The 19,897-nt window shown below is 40.5% G+C and overlaps 2 protein-coding genes across 2 annotated transcripts; both read left to right on the forward strand.

The window, feature by feature from the left end:
• The first annotated feature begins 1,281 nt into the window (after positions 1-1,281).
• Positions 1,282-13,034, forward strand: ern1 (endoplasmic reticulum to nucleus signaling 1). The gene is made up of 22 exons (XM_079564879.1): positions 1,282-1,554; positions 4,948-5,071; positions 6,799-6,832; positions 6,987-7,059; positions 7,211-7,283; positions 7,658-7,780; positions 8,251-8,352; positions 8,542-8,803; positions 8,905-8,983; positions 9,288-9,447; positions 9,704-9,819; positions 9,919-10,119; positions 10,326-10,587; positions 10,663-10,750; positions 10,825-11,014; positions 11,117-11,216; positions 11,293-11,492; positions 11,617-11,764; positions 11,857-11,984; positions 12,067-12,190; positions 12,260-12,327; positions 12,406-13,034. Exons 1-22 carry the CDS (start codon positions 1,477-1,479, stop codon positions 12,910-12,912), a joined length of 3,240 nt encoding a protein of 1,079 aa, XP_079421005.1. The 5' UTR covers positions 1,282-1,476; the 3' UTR covers positions 12,913-13,034.
• Positions 13,035-14,165: 1,131 nt separating this feature from the next.
• Positions 14,166-19,566, forward strand: gaa (alpha glucosidase). The gene is made up of 19 exons (XM_079564668.1): positions 14,166-14,889; positions 14,971-15,128; positions 15,213-15,378; positions 15,453-15,549; positions 15,610-15,729; positions 15,891-16,009; positions 16,098-16,229; positions 16,351-16,461; positions 16,553-16,666; positions 16,790-16,874; positions 17,119-17,236; positions 17,349-17,482; positions 17,607-17,758; positions 18,173-18,321; positions 18,406-18,547; positions 18,731-18,829; positions 18,899-19,063; positions 19,136-19,288; positions 19,408-19,566. The coding sequence occupies exons 1-19, from the start codon at positions 14,410-14,412 to the stop codon at positions 19,471-19,473; spliced, it is 2,760 nt and encodes a 919-aa protein (XP_079420794.1). The 5' UTR covers positions 14,166-14,409; the 3' UTR covers positions 19,474-19,566.
• Positions 19,567-19,897: the final 331 nt, after the last annotated feature.

The following is a 19,897-nucleotide window of genomic DNA, read 5'->3' on the forward strand; positions in this document are numbered from 1 at the left end:
TTGTCAGTATATTGATCCATGTACTCTAAATTACACTTACCCCTCCCAAAAGAAATAACATACGCTTTTATCACTGGACTACCTTTAGCTTTGGTTATGGTGTTTGCTGTGACATGGTTTCACTAAGCTTCTAATGTCACAAGATTTATTTCTACCCAGTATTAAATCAATTTTTCCATCATTGCACAAAGGCGTCACAACATCCAAAAGACTCCCTGAACCACTCTTTCATAATTCCTGGGATCTTGCCCTTTGCCATTAAGAGTACACACCAATTTATGAACCTCCGGGTCAGTCTGTGTATTCAGGTAGTCAGCTGACCTCATTCATAAATCCATTTGGTCATATACTGTTGCTGAACATAGACCTGACACACTGCAATATATTATTTTTATAACAAAAACAAAACAAAAAAGACACAAGAACTGATGGAGTGAATTGTTTATTTAACTTGATTACACAGATCATGGTCTTGGAGAGAGACAAAACATACAAATTGACATTTCTTTTCAGTAGATCTGAAGCCAAAAACACATTTGTTTACGTCATTGTACCATTTGATGCTTACCTTACAGTTGTTCCCGTCTTCAAGTCGCAAAACCTGCAGGATAATGAAAAGTTGATTGATTTTGCCTCTAACTGTAATAACATAATCAATGGCCCGTATACAAGTCAGGCTTTAAATGTTGACTTCATCATTATCAGAAGTCTAACGCACTTAAATCATCATTCACATTTAGCAATCGGACTAGGCCTAATCCTCATGAACTCACCTCCATGGGCCATTTGTCAGAGAGCTACCACCACGTGTTGTAACATCTTCATTGCATTAACTTCAATCCACTCCAACCAGCGGTCCTGTAACAAATAAGCATAATAAAGTGCATATCAGAAATCACGCCACTGCCAGTTATTGTAAAATAAGACGGATGAGATGTAGGAGCAAGCATGGCCTACAAAATGTGGTTAACACCGACTGCGCTAATGTGAAAATGCGAACATAAAATCAGAACTATAAGAACATTCAGATAAAAGCAAAAAAAACCTCTAAAACATTGTTACATACCATTAAAAAAATCGACTCATTAAGTGCAAAAAGGTAGCAAATCCCTCAATTTAAAAGAGGCTGCTGAAAGCGTGCTCTGCAGACTGGTTGCCAAGTGCCCACCGGAAGTGGTTTATACTGTTTCCGGTTGTAGAAACTCTCCTTTGATTGGCTCGTTTCATGTTTGCGTCTCCCCCCTCCTCCGCCTGTGTGGTCACATATCCCAAAGTCCAACCCCCACGGCTTTCATTTCAGGAAGAATTGACTCAAATGCCATGTAGATACGTATATGGCTCTCTATTTTCTGTTGTTTACAAGACGATGGAGTTTTTTTTGACAGCGTCTGGTTAATCGCAGTTACTCAAGCTGTCTATGTAGCCCGTAGCCTTAACTAGCCAGCTGTCTACCTTCGGGTTTGGAGACCAGAAAACATGGACTGGACGATTAGCAGTCGGGCCCTGGTGTGGTGCATTTTGGCATTGCTCTGCTGCTTTTGTGTCCCGCAAAAGGTGAGAGAGTTAACGAACGAGTTTAACCTCACAATCTTTTATTTGAAAACCCCCACGCGCTGCAAATGCATTACAAAGACGCCACGGCACGTACACGCGTGCTGCTGCTGTGTGGACACAAGCTAATGCTAGCAGCCGGGTAGGTCGATTTAAACTCATTCAGTGGTAAAGAAGATGTGAGGTACACTTCAGTAGCACTTTATTAGAGTTGTCTACTGAAACAAAGGAGTCTGTCGTGCCAAGATCGTGGTGGACTCGGCACATCTTGAATTAAAGGCGTGAGCTGTATGTTTAAAGGTTCTTGTGTTTACGTCCAGCCCACACATCTAGATCAATACAATGCCCTCTAACGTTTTACATGCCCACTGCTTCCCTTGTTAATAATGTCGTTTTTATGTGTTCATGCTTTCTAATAGTCGGGTTGTTCTTTGTTCCCGATTTATTATTGTGGTTTTGTCTGTTTCTTGCCTCTGATTGGGACAGGCACTTATTCTCTCCCCTGGCATGTTATGATGGTGTGTATTTTCTAGACTAAACTTTGGCAAAGCTTTAAGATAATTATTGGCTCCCTGTGCAGTTTTGGGGAAAATGTCGACCTTGTAACCCTTTTTTTTTTCCATCCGCAGTTGTAGAAATAAGATCATTTCAAGCCATGCCAGCCAAACCATATTCAGACTCCCATCAGTCCATTGGAGATGTTGTCACAATAGCCACACTTGCTAAGCCTTGTATTGGATTAACTAGACTTTTAATCCCTTATTATCTCCTGGGGGCTTCCTTTGCCCATGGGCTGTCTCCGCAAATGGAGTTACAAATGATAAAGCCTCACAAGTGTAGACTTTAATCCTGACTGTAGTGTAAAAGACATGAACATTTAGCTTTAATTTGCTCAATGCATAACTTCCTCAATTGACAACAACTTTGTTACTGAAAGTTTGACTTCCTGTCAGTACCGGCACGTGTTTGCTCAGTGTTATTGACTGTGAATGCCCCCAAGCATGCACGTCTGAGTGAAAATGTGATCTGCTATTATCTTATCACAATGGGAGATTGAAATGTGTGCCTGAGCGAGGACTAACACGTGACATTTTTGAGAATGAAGCAATAGAATGCCAGGAGCAGACATGCACCGATATTGCTCGAGGTAATAAGAAGTTAATGGATTAGAAACTATTAAAATGGGTTTGCATATTATAGGCAAAGGTTCTTAAGTTGTCATCTCTACCTAGAAGCTTAAGTGTTGGACATTTTGCATCTCATCCAAGAAGCTTCACCAGCACTAATTCTTTCGCTTCTTGGATGAGCAACGATCCAACAAAAAACTACCAAGTACAGATGACGGCTTAAGACTCTTTGTCTCTGATGGAGAAACTCCTTTGCGACTGAGAAATTAATTACTCAAACATTTAGCACATTAGCAGACTCTGTTGCGTGAGTATGACAGATGGATTAATACACACATGAGTTGAATATATAAATGTTGCGACATATTTTCGATACCAATAGACCGCATCACACTTCCCACCACAGGGCCCAATCTGTGGCGCAATCGTTTTTAGTGAGGATGAACAGAATCAAAGTGCAAGCACATACCGCCTCCGCTACATGCTGGTTTGAGTTGACATATGATGACTTTTGATACTCACGGTATTATTAAATCACCACTTGCTTAAAAGCACTGCTCAGATTTAAGCGACTTCACTTTTTATGTTTAAGATTTATACTTGGTTTAGTCTTTGTTTTCACATTGATGTTTTGCACCTTTTTAGTTTCCGGATTCTTCAAACAACGTCTGCCGTCCTTAACAAAAAGACAAGCCTCAAATTTGGCCCGGATTTCGGTTTCGCCCAGTTCTGTCTTATTATGTAACACACTTGTGCAACAGCTTAACATTTCACTGTAGCAAAAGGAGAATTGGATGAGGATGCAGTCTAGTTCACTGTCTGTTATTATACTAGAATAATAGATATTTGCTCCTGCTTTATGTGGTGCACGTGCTGCCTGTTGATGGGAACTGTAACAGGTGCATACAGTTCTTGAAAGCACAGTGAAGTTTCCTTTTCCTTTGTTAATGTGAAAAATGTTACAGTTCGTTACTCTTATTCTTTCAACTTTCATGCAAACTTTGTGAAAGTAAGTGCAACAACTAAAAGCTATGCTCCTTTTCCTATCCTGTATCCACATTGTAGTAGATAACCTTCTTGGATAAATACCACCACACGGGCCTTGGGCATGTCTTTGCAAAGTAACAGGAGCACTCTCGGATGCAGCTCTTTTGGATGGTTGCATTTGCTTTCTCTCGACCACATGTTACGACCAAAACGAGCAGCATAAGTGGTTTAGTGTCTCTCAAGAGCACTTGACTAACTGCTACAAAGATTACAAGCAATTAGAGATGGACCATTTGCATTATGTCTAAGAGCCAGTTGTGTTGCCTCCAGGGTGCTATTTTAGATTTCTCATTCAATACTGAAGTGGTTCAGAAGCTGTCTGTGGATGCTGTCGACTAAAAGCATCAGGCACACCGTGTTCAAAGTTTATCTAAAAAAATAAGTGTAACTTGTTAAGACGGGTTTATTTGTAGAGCACAATTCGCACATACATTCACACAGTTGCAGAATTACAAGAAAGCAGATAAAATCAATCCATAAAACATCAACATAAAAAATCATTAATTGCAGTAAAAGGCAAGAGTGCAGATAAAATACTTTGAGTTGTCATATGCATGGGTAAAAATAACTGTTTTCAGCCTGGATTTGAACATGGTCAGAGTTGAGGCATGTCTCACATCCTCATGAAGACATGACTGTGATTAGTCATCCTCCCTATTAGATCGTTATTAAGACAGTTGCTGAAAGACTTAAAGAAACTACGGAGTCTCTTGAGGTAAGAGGCAAACCTTAATGAATGTTGAAACAATCCAGTACTTATCACAACTTAAGGTGGTGCAGTGGTTAGCACTTGTGCCTCTCAACAAGAAGGTCCCGGCCGGGTTCAATCCCCACCTGGACGGGACCTTTCTGTGTGGATTTGCATGTTCTGCCCATGTCTGTGTAGATTTCGTCCGGGGACTCAGGTTTCCCCCTAGCTCACCACCACCGAGAATGACGTGAATGTCTCATGTAAAGTGCTTTGTGACCATGTCTGTGAAAGACGCTACACAAATAAAGTCCTTCCTTCCTTAAGATATTTTGTTTATGACAGTGGTACTTGCTTGACTTACTTAATTCAGACACATCTTTTATTGATTTGTCAAAATATTATGTTATATTATAACAGATGACACCAATTCATCCTGGATGATCTAGATTCAAAAGTTGTGAACCCATTAATAAGACAAATAGTAAAGTTCAGGTTCATTCGTTTTAATGCAGTCTTGTTTTGCGTTTGCAGGGCTGTTTTTGCAGTGCCAGCACAGTTTCCCTTCCTGAGAGTCTGCTTTTTGTATCCACTCTGGATGGAAACCTTCATGCCGTTAGCAAGAAGTCGGGCTCTATCAAGTGGACTCTGAAAGAAGGTACAGTATGTAGAAAATGCTGTGGACTAATCATTGATGCAGGGGGGCATTCATGCTTGATTTTAATGCTTGATTGCCACGTTGTTGCTTGAGCACTTTGTTGGGAGTCTATAGTTAGACATAGAAAGTTGATAATCATTAACTTACAACACACACATCAAGGACAGAGTGGGCAAGGGAGGCTCACCTTCATATCACAACACTGCACCCATAATATGGACAGTGTTTTTATATACAATAAAGGCTAGGGCTGTGTTCAATAAACAGTATCGTTACAGAATACTTGACAATACCCGTATCGTATCAAGGCACCTGTATCGTGATCACAAGGCGCAAACTCACTGCTGAGAATATTCAGCAGAATTTCTTTTCTGCACCAATAAGATATTTTTTCTCAAGATTCATTGCAATATGTATTGTCTTGTGTTATGGACAGTTTATCGACATACTCTTGGATATCGGTATGTATTGTACAGTGAAGATGTTGGCAATACCCAGACCTAGTGTAGTGCAGTGCACACTCTAATCTAACGTATTTTATATAAATGACTAAACTAAACTGGTTAGTGTTCAGGATGTGCTTTCTTTTAGACTTCAGAGAAAGATTTTTATTTGCCGCAAAGTTCAAACACGGTCTTGGACATAGTTGAAAGATATTTTGTTTGAGTCGGGTCATTGCGGCATTGAAAAAACATGCGTGACCTTACTTCAGAGCAGACTTTTACACTGTAGTGCATAACTGGTATGTCAATACTTATCTTCCTAGCGGCATTTGTAAAAGACCTTGATAATGGTGCGTCAGTACGAACTGTTTGCTGAGAATTAGATGCATTTTTGAAAAACCAGCTTGGCTCCATGGACCAGCCTCAAGGTTCAGAGAAAGTACTTATATTACCCAGAAAAGCGACTAGTCTGTGTTCCTATTTAATATTCAAATCAAATTATTAGGCACAGGCTGCTTCCTCCGCTTCATCTGTTTTGCTGGAAGATTTTTTGCATATTAATTTGAGCAGCTCTGGGCCGGGCTTTGCACACACCTGCTGTTTTGTTCCAATTCGACACCCACATAATAAGGGATGAGGCCAACCCCAGACACAAATATGTATTGTATTGTTGTCTGCCTTTTCGCATGTCATATTGAGAAACATGTTTCTGAGCATCCACCCACTGGGTTAATAGTATAACTGACATTACAGCAAACAATGGTTTATCACACCAGTGTTATAGTGAACGTTGACGGTTGCCCATCTTTCAGTAATCCTACGCTCCGCTCTAGGCTATTGATGACCCCCTTCAGCTATGTTTAAAGATCAGCACCATCTGGCCCACGCCCTCAGAGTTCACAGCTCCGGGCGGAGTGTGTTTGCCATGGATTTGTGGAGAGTTTAGTTGTACTATATTCTAAAGCAGAGAGTGGCAATTTAGCATTTTGGAGGGTCAAAAACACCAGGAGCCAAACCTCCAAATTGTTTCTCAAAGTATAGTACCACTTTTCAAAAAAAGCCAGTTTTGCACATCATGTGTGACCAGGAATTGTTAAAGAACTGATGATTAAGAGCATTCGTTCTGATTTAAAGGGAACTTTGGTCTTGATTTTTAAATATCGCTACAGGGCCAGATTTGGCTCACGGCCCTGTCGTTGTCTAACCCTGTTCAAAAGATGAGGCTGCATATATTTCCCATTTCACATTTTACTCATTGAACATGTTCACTTTCCCTCCTGACAGATCCGGTTCTTCAGGTTCCCACACACGTTGCAGAGTAAGTTAAGTTCGTTTACCTAACCGTGTACTATGCAAATGTCAGTTAGAGAAGTCACTAGACCAGTGTAAACCTGTTAGTCTTGTTAAGCCGTTCCTTCAATAATTATACATTCCTTTGTAGGTGTATACATTTTATTTATTTATTTTTTCAGGCCAGCCTTTTTGCCAGACCCAAATGATGGTAGCCTGTATTCACTTGGAGGAAAAAACAACGAAGGGCTCACGGTAAGAGGAACTAGCTAAAAAAAAAGCAGTGTTCCTTTTTCTAAATAAAAGCATTACCACGATTTCACCTTTCACGAGAAATGAAGAATGCTACCACTTGCTAAAGCCCACACCCATAAATTAATTTCCACACATCTTCTGTTTGTTTTAGAAATTGCCGTTCACCATACCCGAGCTAGTCCAAGCCTCTCCATGTCGCAGTTCAGACGGGGTTCTTTATATGGGTATGTATGCCGTGGAATTTAACATGAACTGAACTCTGATAATAACGACAAGAAGGCCACATGTCAAGAACGCCTGGCTTTATCTTTAATTCCCTCTGCACTATGAGAATGTAATCTCCCAAAGTGACTGGGCTCCTTTGTCTAGTAACCGTAACAGTCTGTGCCCATATCTCTGGTGCCCTTTGTGTTCAGTCATCTGAAGCTGCTACTTGCTCAAAGCACTGAAAGGCTACATGGTCTATAGATGTATATTCTTCATCTTCAAAGAAACCAACTTTTGTAGCTTATTTCCTAAACATTTTGAGAGTACAGTCCTTTGAAATGCTCCACGTGTTCAGTAAGAGTTCTCCATTGAAATAACTGTGTTTCTACAGGTAAGAAGCAGGACTTGTGGTATGTGGTGGACCTCTTGACTGGAGAAAAGCAGCAGACCCTGACGTCCTCCTTTGCTGAGATGTTTTGTCCATCCTCGTCTTTGCTTTACTTGGGACGCACAGGTGCATATAAAGTGCAGCTAAAAGTATCACCCATTTACAGCTTGTCAAACAGTGCTCTTGTTCAATTCCTGTGTGGATTTAAAAACATTTAGTTTCTTCATAGATCAATTACTTAAACTAATTAAATGTAATATTATGAGCCTCCGCCGTCTGTGGCCTCTTGCTCAATTGCACCACACATTGTTGGTTCACCATTACAAATGCACTATTCGAAACCTGTCAGAGGCCTAAATGTTTTTCTGTATCATCACTACCCCTACCCCCTTCTCCTTTATGTGTGAGAACGTAACTACAGACAATGACCTAGACGGAGCATAAAAGCCCAGAGCCACTGGTGTCAAGTATTGGCTCACTGTTTTGCCCAAAAGCATTTGTTCCAGAGTTCATTGGAACTCGATCTTCTAAAGACAGGGGTATTGTAATGTGCACCACTCTGCAGTTTGCAATAACGCAAAATTCTTTTTTTTCAGAGTATACCATTACGATGTATGACACCAAAAGCAGAGAGCTGCGCTGGAACGCAACTTACTCTGATTACGCTTCAACACTTCCTGACGATGACACAAAGTACAGTAAGTCAACACTGGATTAATTATATACATTTAAGGCCCATTACACAAAGATGCAAAGGCTGTGGGTGCTGTTAAGTTCAGTTTATAGTTATATAGTTCAGAGTCCAATGAATGACCCTGTGAAAAGAAAAGTCTTGTAATTGCATCAATTCCAGTACTAAATGTTTTTTTTTGGTCTGCCCTAAACAGAAATGGCCCATTTTGTGTCAAACGGAGATGGGCTTGTGGTAACCGTGGACAGTGATACTGGAGATGTTCAGTGGGTGCAAAACTACAACTCGCCAGTGGTGGCCATGTACATCTGGCAGCGTGAGGGCCTTCGAAAAGTCCCTCACACCAACGTCGCCGTGGAAACCTTGCGTTACCTCACCTTCATGTCGGGGGATGTAGGGCGCATCACCCAATGGAAGTACCCGTTCCCGAAAGAGGAGAAGCCCAAGAACAAATTTATGTAAGAATTGTTTCATTTTCTTCTCCAGCTATAAATGTGTTTACAGGCTTTTTTTGTGTTTTTTTCTTTGGTCTAAATCATTTATTTTATTTTTCTCTCAGGGCCACATTGTATGTAGGCAGATATTCCAGCAGCCTCTATGCCTCCCGCTCTCTGGTGCATGATGGCGTTACTGTGGTGGTATGTGATGAAAAGTTACTAATAATACAAAACATGTGGGATATTTGATGCAAAGACTGTTGCCTTTTTATTATGTGAAATCATTACATACAAATCTAGTCAAAAGATTACATATTTATAACTTGGATTCAGATAATTGTTTTAGACCTTAGCATGTGCCATTTAATAGGTCTAGTTACTAATTGTTAAATGTTAACAAACGGAATAGTTTCTGAAACGTGAGGATTACTCACATTTTTTTCAACATCCTCGGGGACTTTTCTTTGTTTGTCTATTGTTATAATGTTTGTTGGTGTGTGCGCAGCCCCGTGGGAGCACCTTTCCCATGCTGGAGGGACCAGACAGCCTGGAAACTGAAGAGGATAAAGAATGTGTCATTACTCCAAGCACAAGTGTCAAGTTTAATGCTGCACTTAGGGAGCGAAATCGCCTCAACTTCATGAAGAACTACCTGCTTTTGATAGGTATGCTAGCAATGAAGCTGTTGCTGTGAATGTGTGTGTTACTGCCCTCTGGTGGATGTATTTAAAATTCTGATATTTGACCAAGGGAGTCATTTATCAATACTGGCGCTAAATAACAAGTGCTAACTGGAAAATTGCATAAAGCTATTTGTGGATGTGTTGTGCTTAATCATTTGACAGTGTGCATGACTGCGTGAGGAAATAATGAGCAAATGAGCTTGGTAAATAACTCTTTTAAAAAAAATTTTTTTTTCAGGTCACCATGAGACCCCTCCAGAAGCTCACCACAAGATTCTGGAGAAATTTCCAGAGAGTTTTCCTCGCAGTCAAGGCAATGTCATCCCACCTACCACTGACAAAAAAGTAGATGAGGTAAATTACATCATCTTTTCTGTTTTTGTTTGTTTGTTGTTGTTGTTTTTAAGCCCTCAAGTTCATTTACTGTGATTTGGCACTTTTTAATTTTTACAGAAGGTGAATGAAAGTGGAATGAATGATGGAACCCCTCCACCTTCTTCTCCTCCTGAAACTTCAATACAAGAACCTGGAGCAAGTGGTCGTCCCCTCAAGCCAGAGGCCCCAGTCGACTCTATGCTCAAAGACATGGCTACTATAATCTTCTCCACCTTTCTCCTGGCTGGCTGGGTGGCTTTTGTCATTACTTACCCAAAGGCAAGTGTGACAATAACATTATTATCACCAATAGGCCTGTTATGTACATACACTAGATTACTGAAATTTGTAGAGTTTACTTAGCAGCACAACTATCATTTGAAAGAAATAATAATAAGGTGTTATTGTATTGGAAATCTGTGTATTTTTTTGCCCACTGCATCCTATGGCAGAACCTTAGATTTCCCTCTTTTCCTCTCTTGTAGAGCGTGCAGAAACAGCAGCAGCTCCAGCACCAGGAGTTCCAGAGGCAGATGGAGGAGAGGCTCGAGCTCCTCCAGAGACAGCAGCCGTTCCCCGCCGCAGATATGGGACTGGCCTTAGCTCCTGACGCTGACTATCTAGATGCCGCCCATATTCGCTCTGAGGGCTCTGACCACAGCAGCCCTAATGTCACGCCCCGTGCCTCCAACCACTCCAATATGTCGTATGAGATGGGAGGCACGGCCCTTGAGCATGACGATGGAGGTAAAACACATGGCTTAAGATAAAATGTGCTTTTAAATTCATTCACTTAAACATAATAATCTTGTTTTTTTAAAGAGGAAACAAGCGTGGTCAGAGTGGGAAACATAACCTTTCGTCCAAAAGAGGTCCTAGGTCATGGCGCAGAAGGAACTATTGTGTACAGGTTTGTGTATAGCGTTTTTCATTCATGCTTGTGCTAGTAAAGTCCTCTACTGATAGTATTGTTTCTCTACAAAGGGGCCAGTTTGACAATAGGCCTGTAGCAGTGAAGAGAATCCTTCCTGAGTGCTTCAGCTTTGCGGACCGAGAGGTTCAGCTCCTGAGGGAGTCTGATGAGCATCCAAATGTGATCCGTTACTTCTGCACTGAGAGAGACCGGCAGTTCCAGTATATTGCCATTGAGCTGTGTGCTGCTTCTCTTCAGGAGGTATGTGCTTAAACAGCAAATGTTGTTGTTTATTTTGTATTGATTAAAAAAAAAGCATAGTTTTGTTTAGTTGTAATTCTGAACTCTGTTTTGTTTGTATAGTATGTGGAGAGGAAAGACTTTGATCACCATGGACTTGAGCCAGTCATGCTCCTTGAGCAGACAATGTCGGGGCTTGCTCACCTTCATTCTCTGAACATAGGTATTTAAACATGCTCTTAACACATCTTTATGTATCATAATGTGTATAATAATACAATGGACGCAATTTTGTTTAGTCCACAGAGATCTAAAGCCTCACAACATTTTAGTTTCAATGCCCAATGCTCATGGTCGCGCTAAGGCCATGATTTCAGACTTTGGTCTTTGTAAAAAGCTGGCCGTGGGCCGACACAGCTTCAGCAGACGGTCTGGTGTCCCCGGCACTGAAGGATGGATCGCACCTGAAGTTCTCAGTGAGGACTGCATAGATAACCCGGTAAGCAAATGAAACAACACTGTCACAGTAGCTGTTGTTTCTTTACATACACTATGTACTTCTAACCACAGAAGTTGTACAACTAATGCCACTAATTGACCAGTTTCCTCATGTCCTCTTTCAGACATGTGCTGTGGATATATTCTCTGCGGGGTGTGTCTTTTATTATGTGGTGTCTCAAGGGAACCATCCTTTTGGCAAATCTATACAGAGGCAAGCAAACATTCTACTTGGGAAATACAGCCTGGAGCATCTCCAAATTGATAAACACGGTGGGAATTCTTCTTTGAGTTCTATAGATGTATGTGCTAAACAACAATGTTGCATATGTTTCTTACTTTGCACACTTTGTTGCATTTACCAGAGGACATTGTAGCCAGAGATCTGATTGAGCAAATGTTGAGTATGGAACCCATTAAAAGGCCCTCTGCAGAGTGTATCCTCAAGCACCCTTTCTTTTGGAGCTTGGAGAAGGAGCTGCAGTTCTTTCAGGTTTGTGTGTGGAGCCATTATTGAGTAATATTTTTTTTACCTTAGTATCCAGAGTGTGATCATAATACTGTACATGTTTTAGGATGTCAGTGACCGAATTGAAAAGGAACCGCTGGACGGACCAATTGTGAGACAGCTGGAAAGAGGGGGAAGGGCAGTTGTCAAGGGCGACTGGAGAGCCCATATCACTGTACCACTGCAAACAGGTGTGACTACTGTTTGCACAAATGGAGTAAAATACAGGCTCCAACGCTGATGATGTTGTTGTGTTGTAGATTTGAGGAAGTTTCGTTCCTATAAAGGTGGTTCTGCTAGAGACCTTCTGCGCGCAATGAGAAACAAGGTATGCCTGGTTTCTCTGGTTATGTTTGATAAGTCTTAGTTTATTGAAAGGTTAACCCATTTGTTCTATTTTCAACAGAAACATCACTACCGAGAACTGCCCGCCGATGTCCAGGAGACACTTGGCTCAGTCCCAGATGACTTTGTGTCATACTTCACGTCCCGTTTTCCTCATTTACTCATACATACATACTTAGCCATGCGGACCTGTGCTACAGAGAGGCCTTTCCTGCCTTACTACTCTCCAGCAATGCAGCTTACACAAACACAACTTCAACATGATCGCAATGTTGCACAAAGACAAAATGACCAATGCCAACTACAATCATCATCACAGACTTCTTCTACACAGCAGGAAGAACTTTCTCAAACGCCACCGCAGGCCTCTGAAGTGGCTGCCCTTGCACTATTGTCTTCATCGCAAACGTTGCCAGTTGAAACTGTGGACCAAGTGAACTTAATTGAACAGGCACAAACATTTGCAGTGAGGGAGGAGCAGTCCGCTCTGCCACTGCTGCAACCTTCTCCGTCCGATCATAATCCAGTTTCTGTGAAGCCAGATTTGGAGGCCCCTGCACAGACTTGAACAATGCCTTAGCTGTGGACCCAAAAGGGAAAGTTGCTTTTCTGATGAGGACCAGGCCTGCAGTGCCTGGGATGCACTAGACGATGCAGATTTACCTTTCTTAAAGTGCCTTCTACTCACCAAGTTTTGCCACGGCCAACTAGGACTTGAGTTTTTTTGTAGCAGGGCTGTGAAGTGATTGATGTTTTTATTTTTATTTTTGTACGACAATGTCCAAAATGGTATTTATTTCTACATGGCCTTTTTGTAAGATGTCGAGATTTGTAGTTTTATTGTGCAATCTTGTACAGTATTGGTTGTGACTGTGTTCACTGCACAAGTGTATATTTTTGTATAGACTTGATTCATAATTTGGATCAATGGAAATTTTATGTGGCCGATGTGCCTTTTTACAACCGTGCTGTAGACCGCTTTATATGAACTATGCTAAATGTGCTTGATTCCAACTTGTGCTGCTAGATACTTATAATTTGTTAATCAAGCTCAGAAATGAACATTTTCCAAAGACTGTGTAGCTTCTAATCTCCATACATTAACTTGAAATCAATGTTATTTTGTTTTACCAGAGACCAGAATTGTGTCTACATAACGTAAATTAATGATTTGCACAATAAACATTTATTACTTTTCTATTTCACATTTGTCAGTGACTAATACTTGGGTTACGGTTGATCCATTCGTCCACCTCTTACCACCCGCCTTAACTGAATGCAATTTCACCACTTTGCCTATAGGCCAGTGTAACGCCTCATTTGAAAGCTAAGGCCCACAAAATTGATCTTTTCCTTAGTGTGTTAAGTTCATGGTTTTTTTCATCTAATTTTTGCCCATTTTTGTTGTTGTTTTGTGGCTTTTGTTACTTTTTCATCGCTTTTTCTATTGTGTTTTCTTCCTTGTTTTCTTCTCGTTTTTGTCTTTATTTTGAAGCTTTTTTTCAAGAAGCTTTTAGATTTGGGTAATGCCTGGATAATAACTGGGGAAATGTGCTCGGTTCAGATGGGGGTTAAGGGGTTAAACATATAGCAGTTAAAAAATGGCCAATTCTAGAGCAATATAAGATTCTACTATATATTCCTTTAAGATAAGTCAGTTCAAGGTAATTTACTGGTTTATTGTATTTAAACCAGTATTTTGGAAGCTTGAGCTGTTGTTAAAACGTAATTGTACAGCTTTATTATGGGTAGTTTTTTGTGTGAGCTTTATGCAGTCTGAGATTTTTGTCCCTTCGTGCTTACCTTACTTTTTGGTTTGTTTTTAGCATGTAGCGTTAGCATAAGTATCGTGTATCTCTTAATCACATTTAAGGAACTGTTTCTTGCCCTGTGGTACGTAGCCAACTAAGCTAGGCTCAACTTTGCAAAATTAAAAACACTGGTCAAAGTAAATCGTGCAGTATTTAAACACGTTTGCTAATGGCTTTTATACACGCAAACCTATGCACACTTTAAAACAGCGCCACTGCAACGCTCACATTGATAGTCTGTTATCAAAATAAAGATGCGCTCTTTAAGCAACGGTATAGGAGCTGGTTCAGTTACATACTTCCTAGTTTTAGCTCAGATTAAAGTGATTATTGCTAATGACGGTGACAACAATGAAATTGAACTGAGGGGACACTCAATGAGAAGCATCAACTCAGATGTCAAAAATCGTGAACAAATGCTGTACAATTTGACTAAAAGTGATAAATGTGACATGGCAATAGATCATCGGTTTGATTGTGCCAGAGATAAAGTTGTCAGTCAAAGAGAGTGCGAAGATAGGGGGTGCTGCTATGCCCCTCTGTCAGACTTGCCAGGACCACCTTGGTGTTACTTTCCATATTCGTATCCTGGCTACGTCATGGGTCCCTTTACTCCCAGTAAAAAAGGTCAGAAAGCCACTTTGAAGCTTTCCAGACCATCATACCTGCCCAAAGACATACCCACTCTCCAGCTGGAGGTCATAGAGGAGACTGCTGGATGCTTACATCTCACTGTAAGTTGTGTTTCCACAAAACAAGCTTCCTCTGATGTGCAACATTTTTACTCTCAAGCTGGAATTTATATCTGTTGTAAGGTAAAAGACCCTTCATCTCAAAGGTATGAGGTTCAGCTGCCAGGTGAACAATGGGCTCCCCGGGGGAAAGCTGTGTCACAGATGGCCCTGTTCTCCATTCAATTCCAACATGATCCTTTTGCTTTTATTGTGACTCGTAAAAGCAATGGCAGAGTGATGTAAGTATCTTGTCCTTTCATCAACCTGATGTCATACAAACATACTGTATTTATATGATACCATCTTTCTGGGTATGTTTCAAGCATGAACACCACTGTGGGTCCTCTGTTATTTGCGGACCAGTACATTCAGCTGTCAACAACACTGGCTTCTTCCTTTGTGTCGGGCCTTGGAGAACACTACACTTCCTTACGTCTGGACTTGAACTGGACCTCTCTAATACTTTGGAACAGAGATACCCATCCCCATGTATGTAGGACACACACAATGATTTCTACGGTGTAGCAAAGACACCTGTCACATGTTGGTGCTCATCTTTCTAGGCTGATGCAAACCTCTACGGGTCACATCCTTTTTTTATAGTCCAAGAAGAAGATGGATTTGCACACGGAGTTTTCTTGCTAAACAGCAACGCTATAGGTAAAAATATATTGATGTGATTCTTTGTTATTATTTCATTCTTTATAATTTATGTGGAAGAGGGGATACTTCAGCCCACTCCTGCTCTCACGTGGGTCGCTGTTGGTGGAATCCTGGATCTGTATGTTTTCATGGGACCCGATCCAGAAAGTGTCATTCGCCAGTATCTTCAAGTTATCGGTATGTTTGTTTCCTGTGATAATAATTATCTTTGTAATAAACACACAACAGAGTTTTACAACAATCTAAAATGCTACATTGCTTCATTTGGTTCATTAATTTTCGATACCTTGTTGCGTGACAAAATGTCTATTTATGTTAAAAATCATATATATCTCTAGGTTACCCAATGATGCCTCCTTACTGGGCTCTTGGTTTTCACTTGTGTCGCTGGGGATACACAACCAGTAATACAACCCGGCGAGTGGTACAACGCATGCATGATGCCAATTTTCCCATGGTAAACTAAACACAACTTTGTCAACACAAACTTACATTTTTGATTTAATATTTACTATGGTGTAAATTTGAATCATTTTACTTTACAGGATGTACAGTGGAATGACCTGGATTATGCACATGATCGCAGGGTCTTCACCTTTGACCCTTGGCGCTTTGGTGACCTTCCGGAGATGGTGCAGGACTTTCATAAAAGAGGCTTAAAATATGTCCTCATTCTGGTGTGGCGGTTTTACTCATTTTTTTTGATACAATAACACCACTAGATGGCAGCAATGGCCTTAACAGCAATGGCCTCAAACTGAGAATATTAAAAATATATATATGTTTTTTTCCCCACAGGATCCTGGTATTAGTACCACTAGCCCTCCTGGATCATACCCTCCATTTGATGATGGATTAAAAAGAAATGTGTTTATCAAAAACACCACTGGAGATATTCTTATAGGAAAAGTTGAGTTACGTTTTCAATTAATTTACATCGCTTTAATGTTTTGTTATAACATATGTGTATATTTTTTTAATGTTTGTTTGTACATTTCAGGTGTGGCCCGGCCCAACTGCCTTTCCTGACTTCACTAATGCAGAGACCATACAATGGTGGAAGGACTGCATTGAAGATTTTCTTTCAACGGTGTCTGTGGACGGCCTGTGGATCGTGAGTCATGCTATTGCTATTCTTTGTAATTGTAACAGCTACAACAAAAAAACAGTTTGTTTTTTTGCCTGAATTACTTTCATATAAGCATATGACTATGGTGAATGCCTATGTTCTTTCTAGGATATGAACGAACCCTCCAGTTTTGTACAGGGCTCAGTGGATGGCTGCCCTGACAGTGATCTTGAGAATCCACCATATACGCCATGTGAGTAGATCTCTATGGCATATATTCAAATGATCAAACATCACGTTGATTGTGATGAAGTATGTCAGTACATGTGCTGTTTTTATTGGGTCCCTACTGCGAGTTCCTCTACAAATGAAGGTCCAAAGTAAATTTGAATTGACTCTGACAATCTTAAAATACATGCCTGAACAATCAACAAAACATAACCTGATAATTGACTGTACAAGTTTATAATGTTTGTCTCTTAATTTCACACCCACAGCGGTTGTTGACGGCCACTTAAATTCCAAAACACTTTGTATGTCTGCTCAGCAACACTTGTCTACCCACTACAACCTGCATAATATGTATGGTTTGACAGAAGCATATGCCACTCACAAGTAAGCAACTTATGTAAGCAGAAAAAGCATACACTTAACAATTCCTTCTGTAACTATACTATTACTTTTTTGTATGCTTTGTAATTCATATTTTTTTTAACTTCAACTTAAGGGCACTCACAAATATTCAGGGAAAACGACCCTTTGTTTTGTCTCGATCCTCCTTCCCTGGGATTGGACGTTTCTCTGGAGTGTGGACTGGGGACGTCAAAAGTAACTGGGAGCAGCTTCGATACTCTATCCCTTGTGAGGAAATGCACAGTTATTTACAAAATAGAAATTACTGACTAGTTTTTGGGGGCAGGTAGAAAATACTATATGGGCAAACAGTATACAGCACAATTCTTGATTTTTTTTTTCTCCCATCTAGCGGTCCTGAAGTTTGGTCTTTTTGGGGTGCCTCTTGTGGGGGCAGACATCTGTGGGTTTGATGACAATACGACCGAAGAGTTATGTGTGCGGTGGATGCAACTCGGGGCTTTTTACCCATTCATGAGGAACCACAATGACAGGGGAAATCGAGTAAGAAAATGCAAATAGCCCTTCATTTGTATCTTCAAAGTTTAACATTTTTCAGCCTTTTATGATTTGAGAATTTATTCAAACACAAAACTGGAACTATTTGTTAAAAATGTGTCCATTGACAGTTCATTCAGAGTAGAATATTGATTATTGGATCCCAGGGACACATCTTTACCCCAAAGAGGTAGCTTACCATCAGTACTGGGTAAAGCCTTGTAAGACTGATGCATAATATATTGAAAGATGATTCATTAAAAGCATACAAAATCTAACACTAAACACTAAAAGCAGATAAAAGAAGATACCAAAAAATATGTTGAATGGCAAGTCAGGGGTTCCTCTCCTCAAAACCAGTCTATTCTCATCTGTTTTTGAATAGGTGTAAGCAGAGCTCTTGTCTATTATGTTTTCTAGCCTCAGGAGCCCTACATGTTTGGAAAGAATGCCCAGTCAGCCATGCGGAGTGTCCTGAACCTGCGTTACTCCCTCCTTCCATTCCTTTACACACTCTTTCATCACGCACACATCTCTGCTGAGACTGTAGCCCGACCACTCTTTGTCGAGTAGGTTCTCCCTGGGACTCTTATTGAGTTTGAATGTAAATTTATGTTTGTATTTTGTTCTGAAATGGCATCCCCTTCTCCAAGATTTCCCTCAGACCCTAACTGCCAGGCTATTGACAGACAGTTCCTATGGGGCAGTGCGCTTCTCATCAGCCCTGTCCTAGAGCAAGGGGTGGTGGAGTTTCCAGCTTACCTCCCCTTTGGCACTTGGTACAGTCTGGAGGATGTAAGTACTATGCACATTACAGTCTAGTTATGCACTTTGATCGCTTTTAAATCCATATATACTTTAGATAAGGGTAACAATGAGATACAACAGTTTATCTCCCTGCTTGATTTTCATTTGCGAGTCCATAATTAAATGAAATTCTATATTTGCCTGATGAGGGAATCCTTTGTATGCCTTTAGGGTCAACCTTTCTACAGCAAGGGTCAATATTTACTCATTTCAGCACCTTTGGAAACCATAAATGTTCATGTCAGAGAAGGACACATAATACCTCAGCAGGTAAGAGAAAAAGACCAATATCATATTTTAAAAAACTACAGTACACAAATTGATGGATATTTTCTCAAGGAGCCTGCTTTGACAACGTCTGCGTCCCGCACCAATCCCTTTTTTCTGACTGTTGCGCTGACAGCAGGAGGATGGGCATGGGGCGACCTGTTCTGGGATGATGGCGAAAGCCTTGACACATTTGAGAAAAAAAGATATAGTTATATCATCTTCACTGCGGGACAGGTATAGCCATGCAGTGACTCGTTGTTTATCGGTCATTGAAGAACGATGAAACTAGTTGTACTGTATTCTCAGGCACAGATTGTAAGTGACCCTGTGAGACTCAATGGGGACCTGGACGGACTGGTCCTGGGGGGTGTGCGTGTGTTTGGTGTTCCTGCCCCGCCTCAGTATGTGTTGGCCAATGGAGAGAAAGTCATGGATTTTTCCTACCGCAGTGACACAAAAGTACGTTTTTTTTTGTTTGCTCTTAGGTTAAACGGCCAATGACTATTAATGTTTTATTAGACGGTTATTTGTTGTTGTTTTTTCAAATTTTGACTTTCCTAATTTGTCTCTCTCTGCAGGCATTAACTATAAACAAGCTGGCACTGCCCATGTCAAAGGTTTTTACGCTCCAGTGGGCTCTTTGACACATTGGATCTTGTTTTTGACTAAAGGATTTTTTTTTTATGCAAATGCTTATAAATACTGTCTCAAATGTATGTGGATTGCATTTGGTTAGATTTGCATATTCAAGTATCATTATTAATTTTAAATGACCTTTATATTATGACAATGTAACAACATCTCAAAGTCCCCCTGCTCTCTGTAAGCAAAAAGCAAAACTAAATTATTGTAATGAAATAAAATAAAAACACCCACTTTGAAGATTGCAGGTGATACGTCCCTGTTGTCGAGCCCATATACCGTGATAACGAGCCATAAACCTATAAAACTATTGCGGAAGTGAAGCCGCACAGTTCTTCAAAATAAAGCTGTGGCTCGTCATTCGCGTTCTCCACCCGTTCATTAACATTCAATTAGTTTTATTTTGAAAATATTAGACGGATGCTC

This window comes from Gobius niger (genome assembly GCF_951799975.1).
Source record: "Gobius niger genome assembly, chromosome: 10".
NCBI classification, from domain to species: domain Eukaryota; kingdom Metazoa; phylum Chordata; class Actinopteri; order Gobiiformes; family Gobiidae; genus Gobius; species Gobius niger.

Bases quoted from the DNA above. Each gene is read 5' to 3' on its own strand.
- ern1 (XM_079564879.1), top strand. From the start codon at position 1,477: ATGGACTGGACGATTAGCAGTCGGGCCCTGGTGTGGTGCATTTTGGCA. The intron at 7,060-7,210 runs GTAAGAGGAACT...TGTTTGTTTTAG, and splicing joins AAAACAACGAAGGGCTCACG to AAATTGCCGTTCACCATACC. The intron at 11,985-12,066 runs GTTTGTGTGTGG...TACATGTTTTAG, and splicing joins AGGAGCTGCAGTTCTTTCAG to GATGTCAGTGACCGAATTGA.
- gaa (XM_079564668.1), top strand. From the start codon at position 14,410: ATGCGCTCTTTAAGCAACGGTATAGGAGCTGGTTCAGTTACATACTTC. The intron at 15,129-15,212 runs GTAAGTATCTTG...GTATGTTTCAAG, and splicing joins AAAAGCAATGGCAGAGTGAT to CATGAACACCACTGTGGGTC. The intron at 18,322-18,405 runs GTAGGTTCTCCC...CCCTTCTCCAAG, and splicing joins GCCCGACCACTCTTTGTCGA to ATTTCCCTCAGACCCTAACT.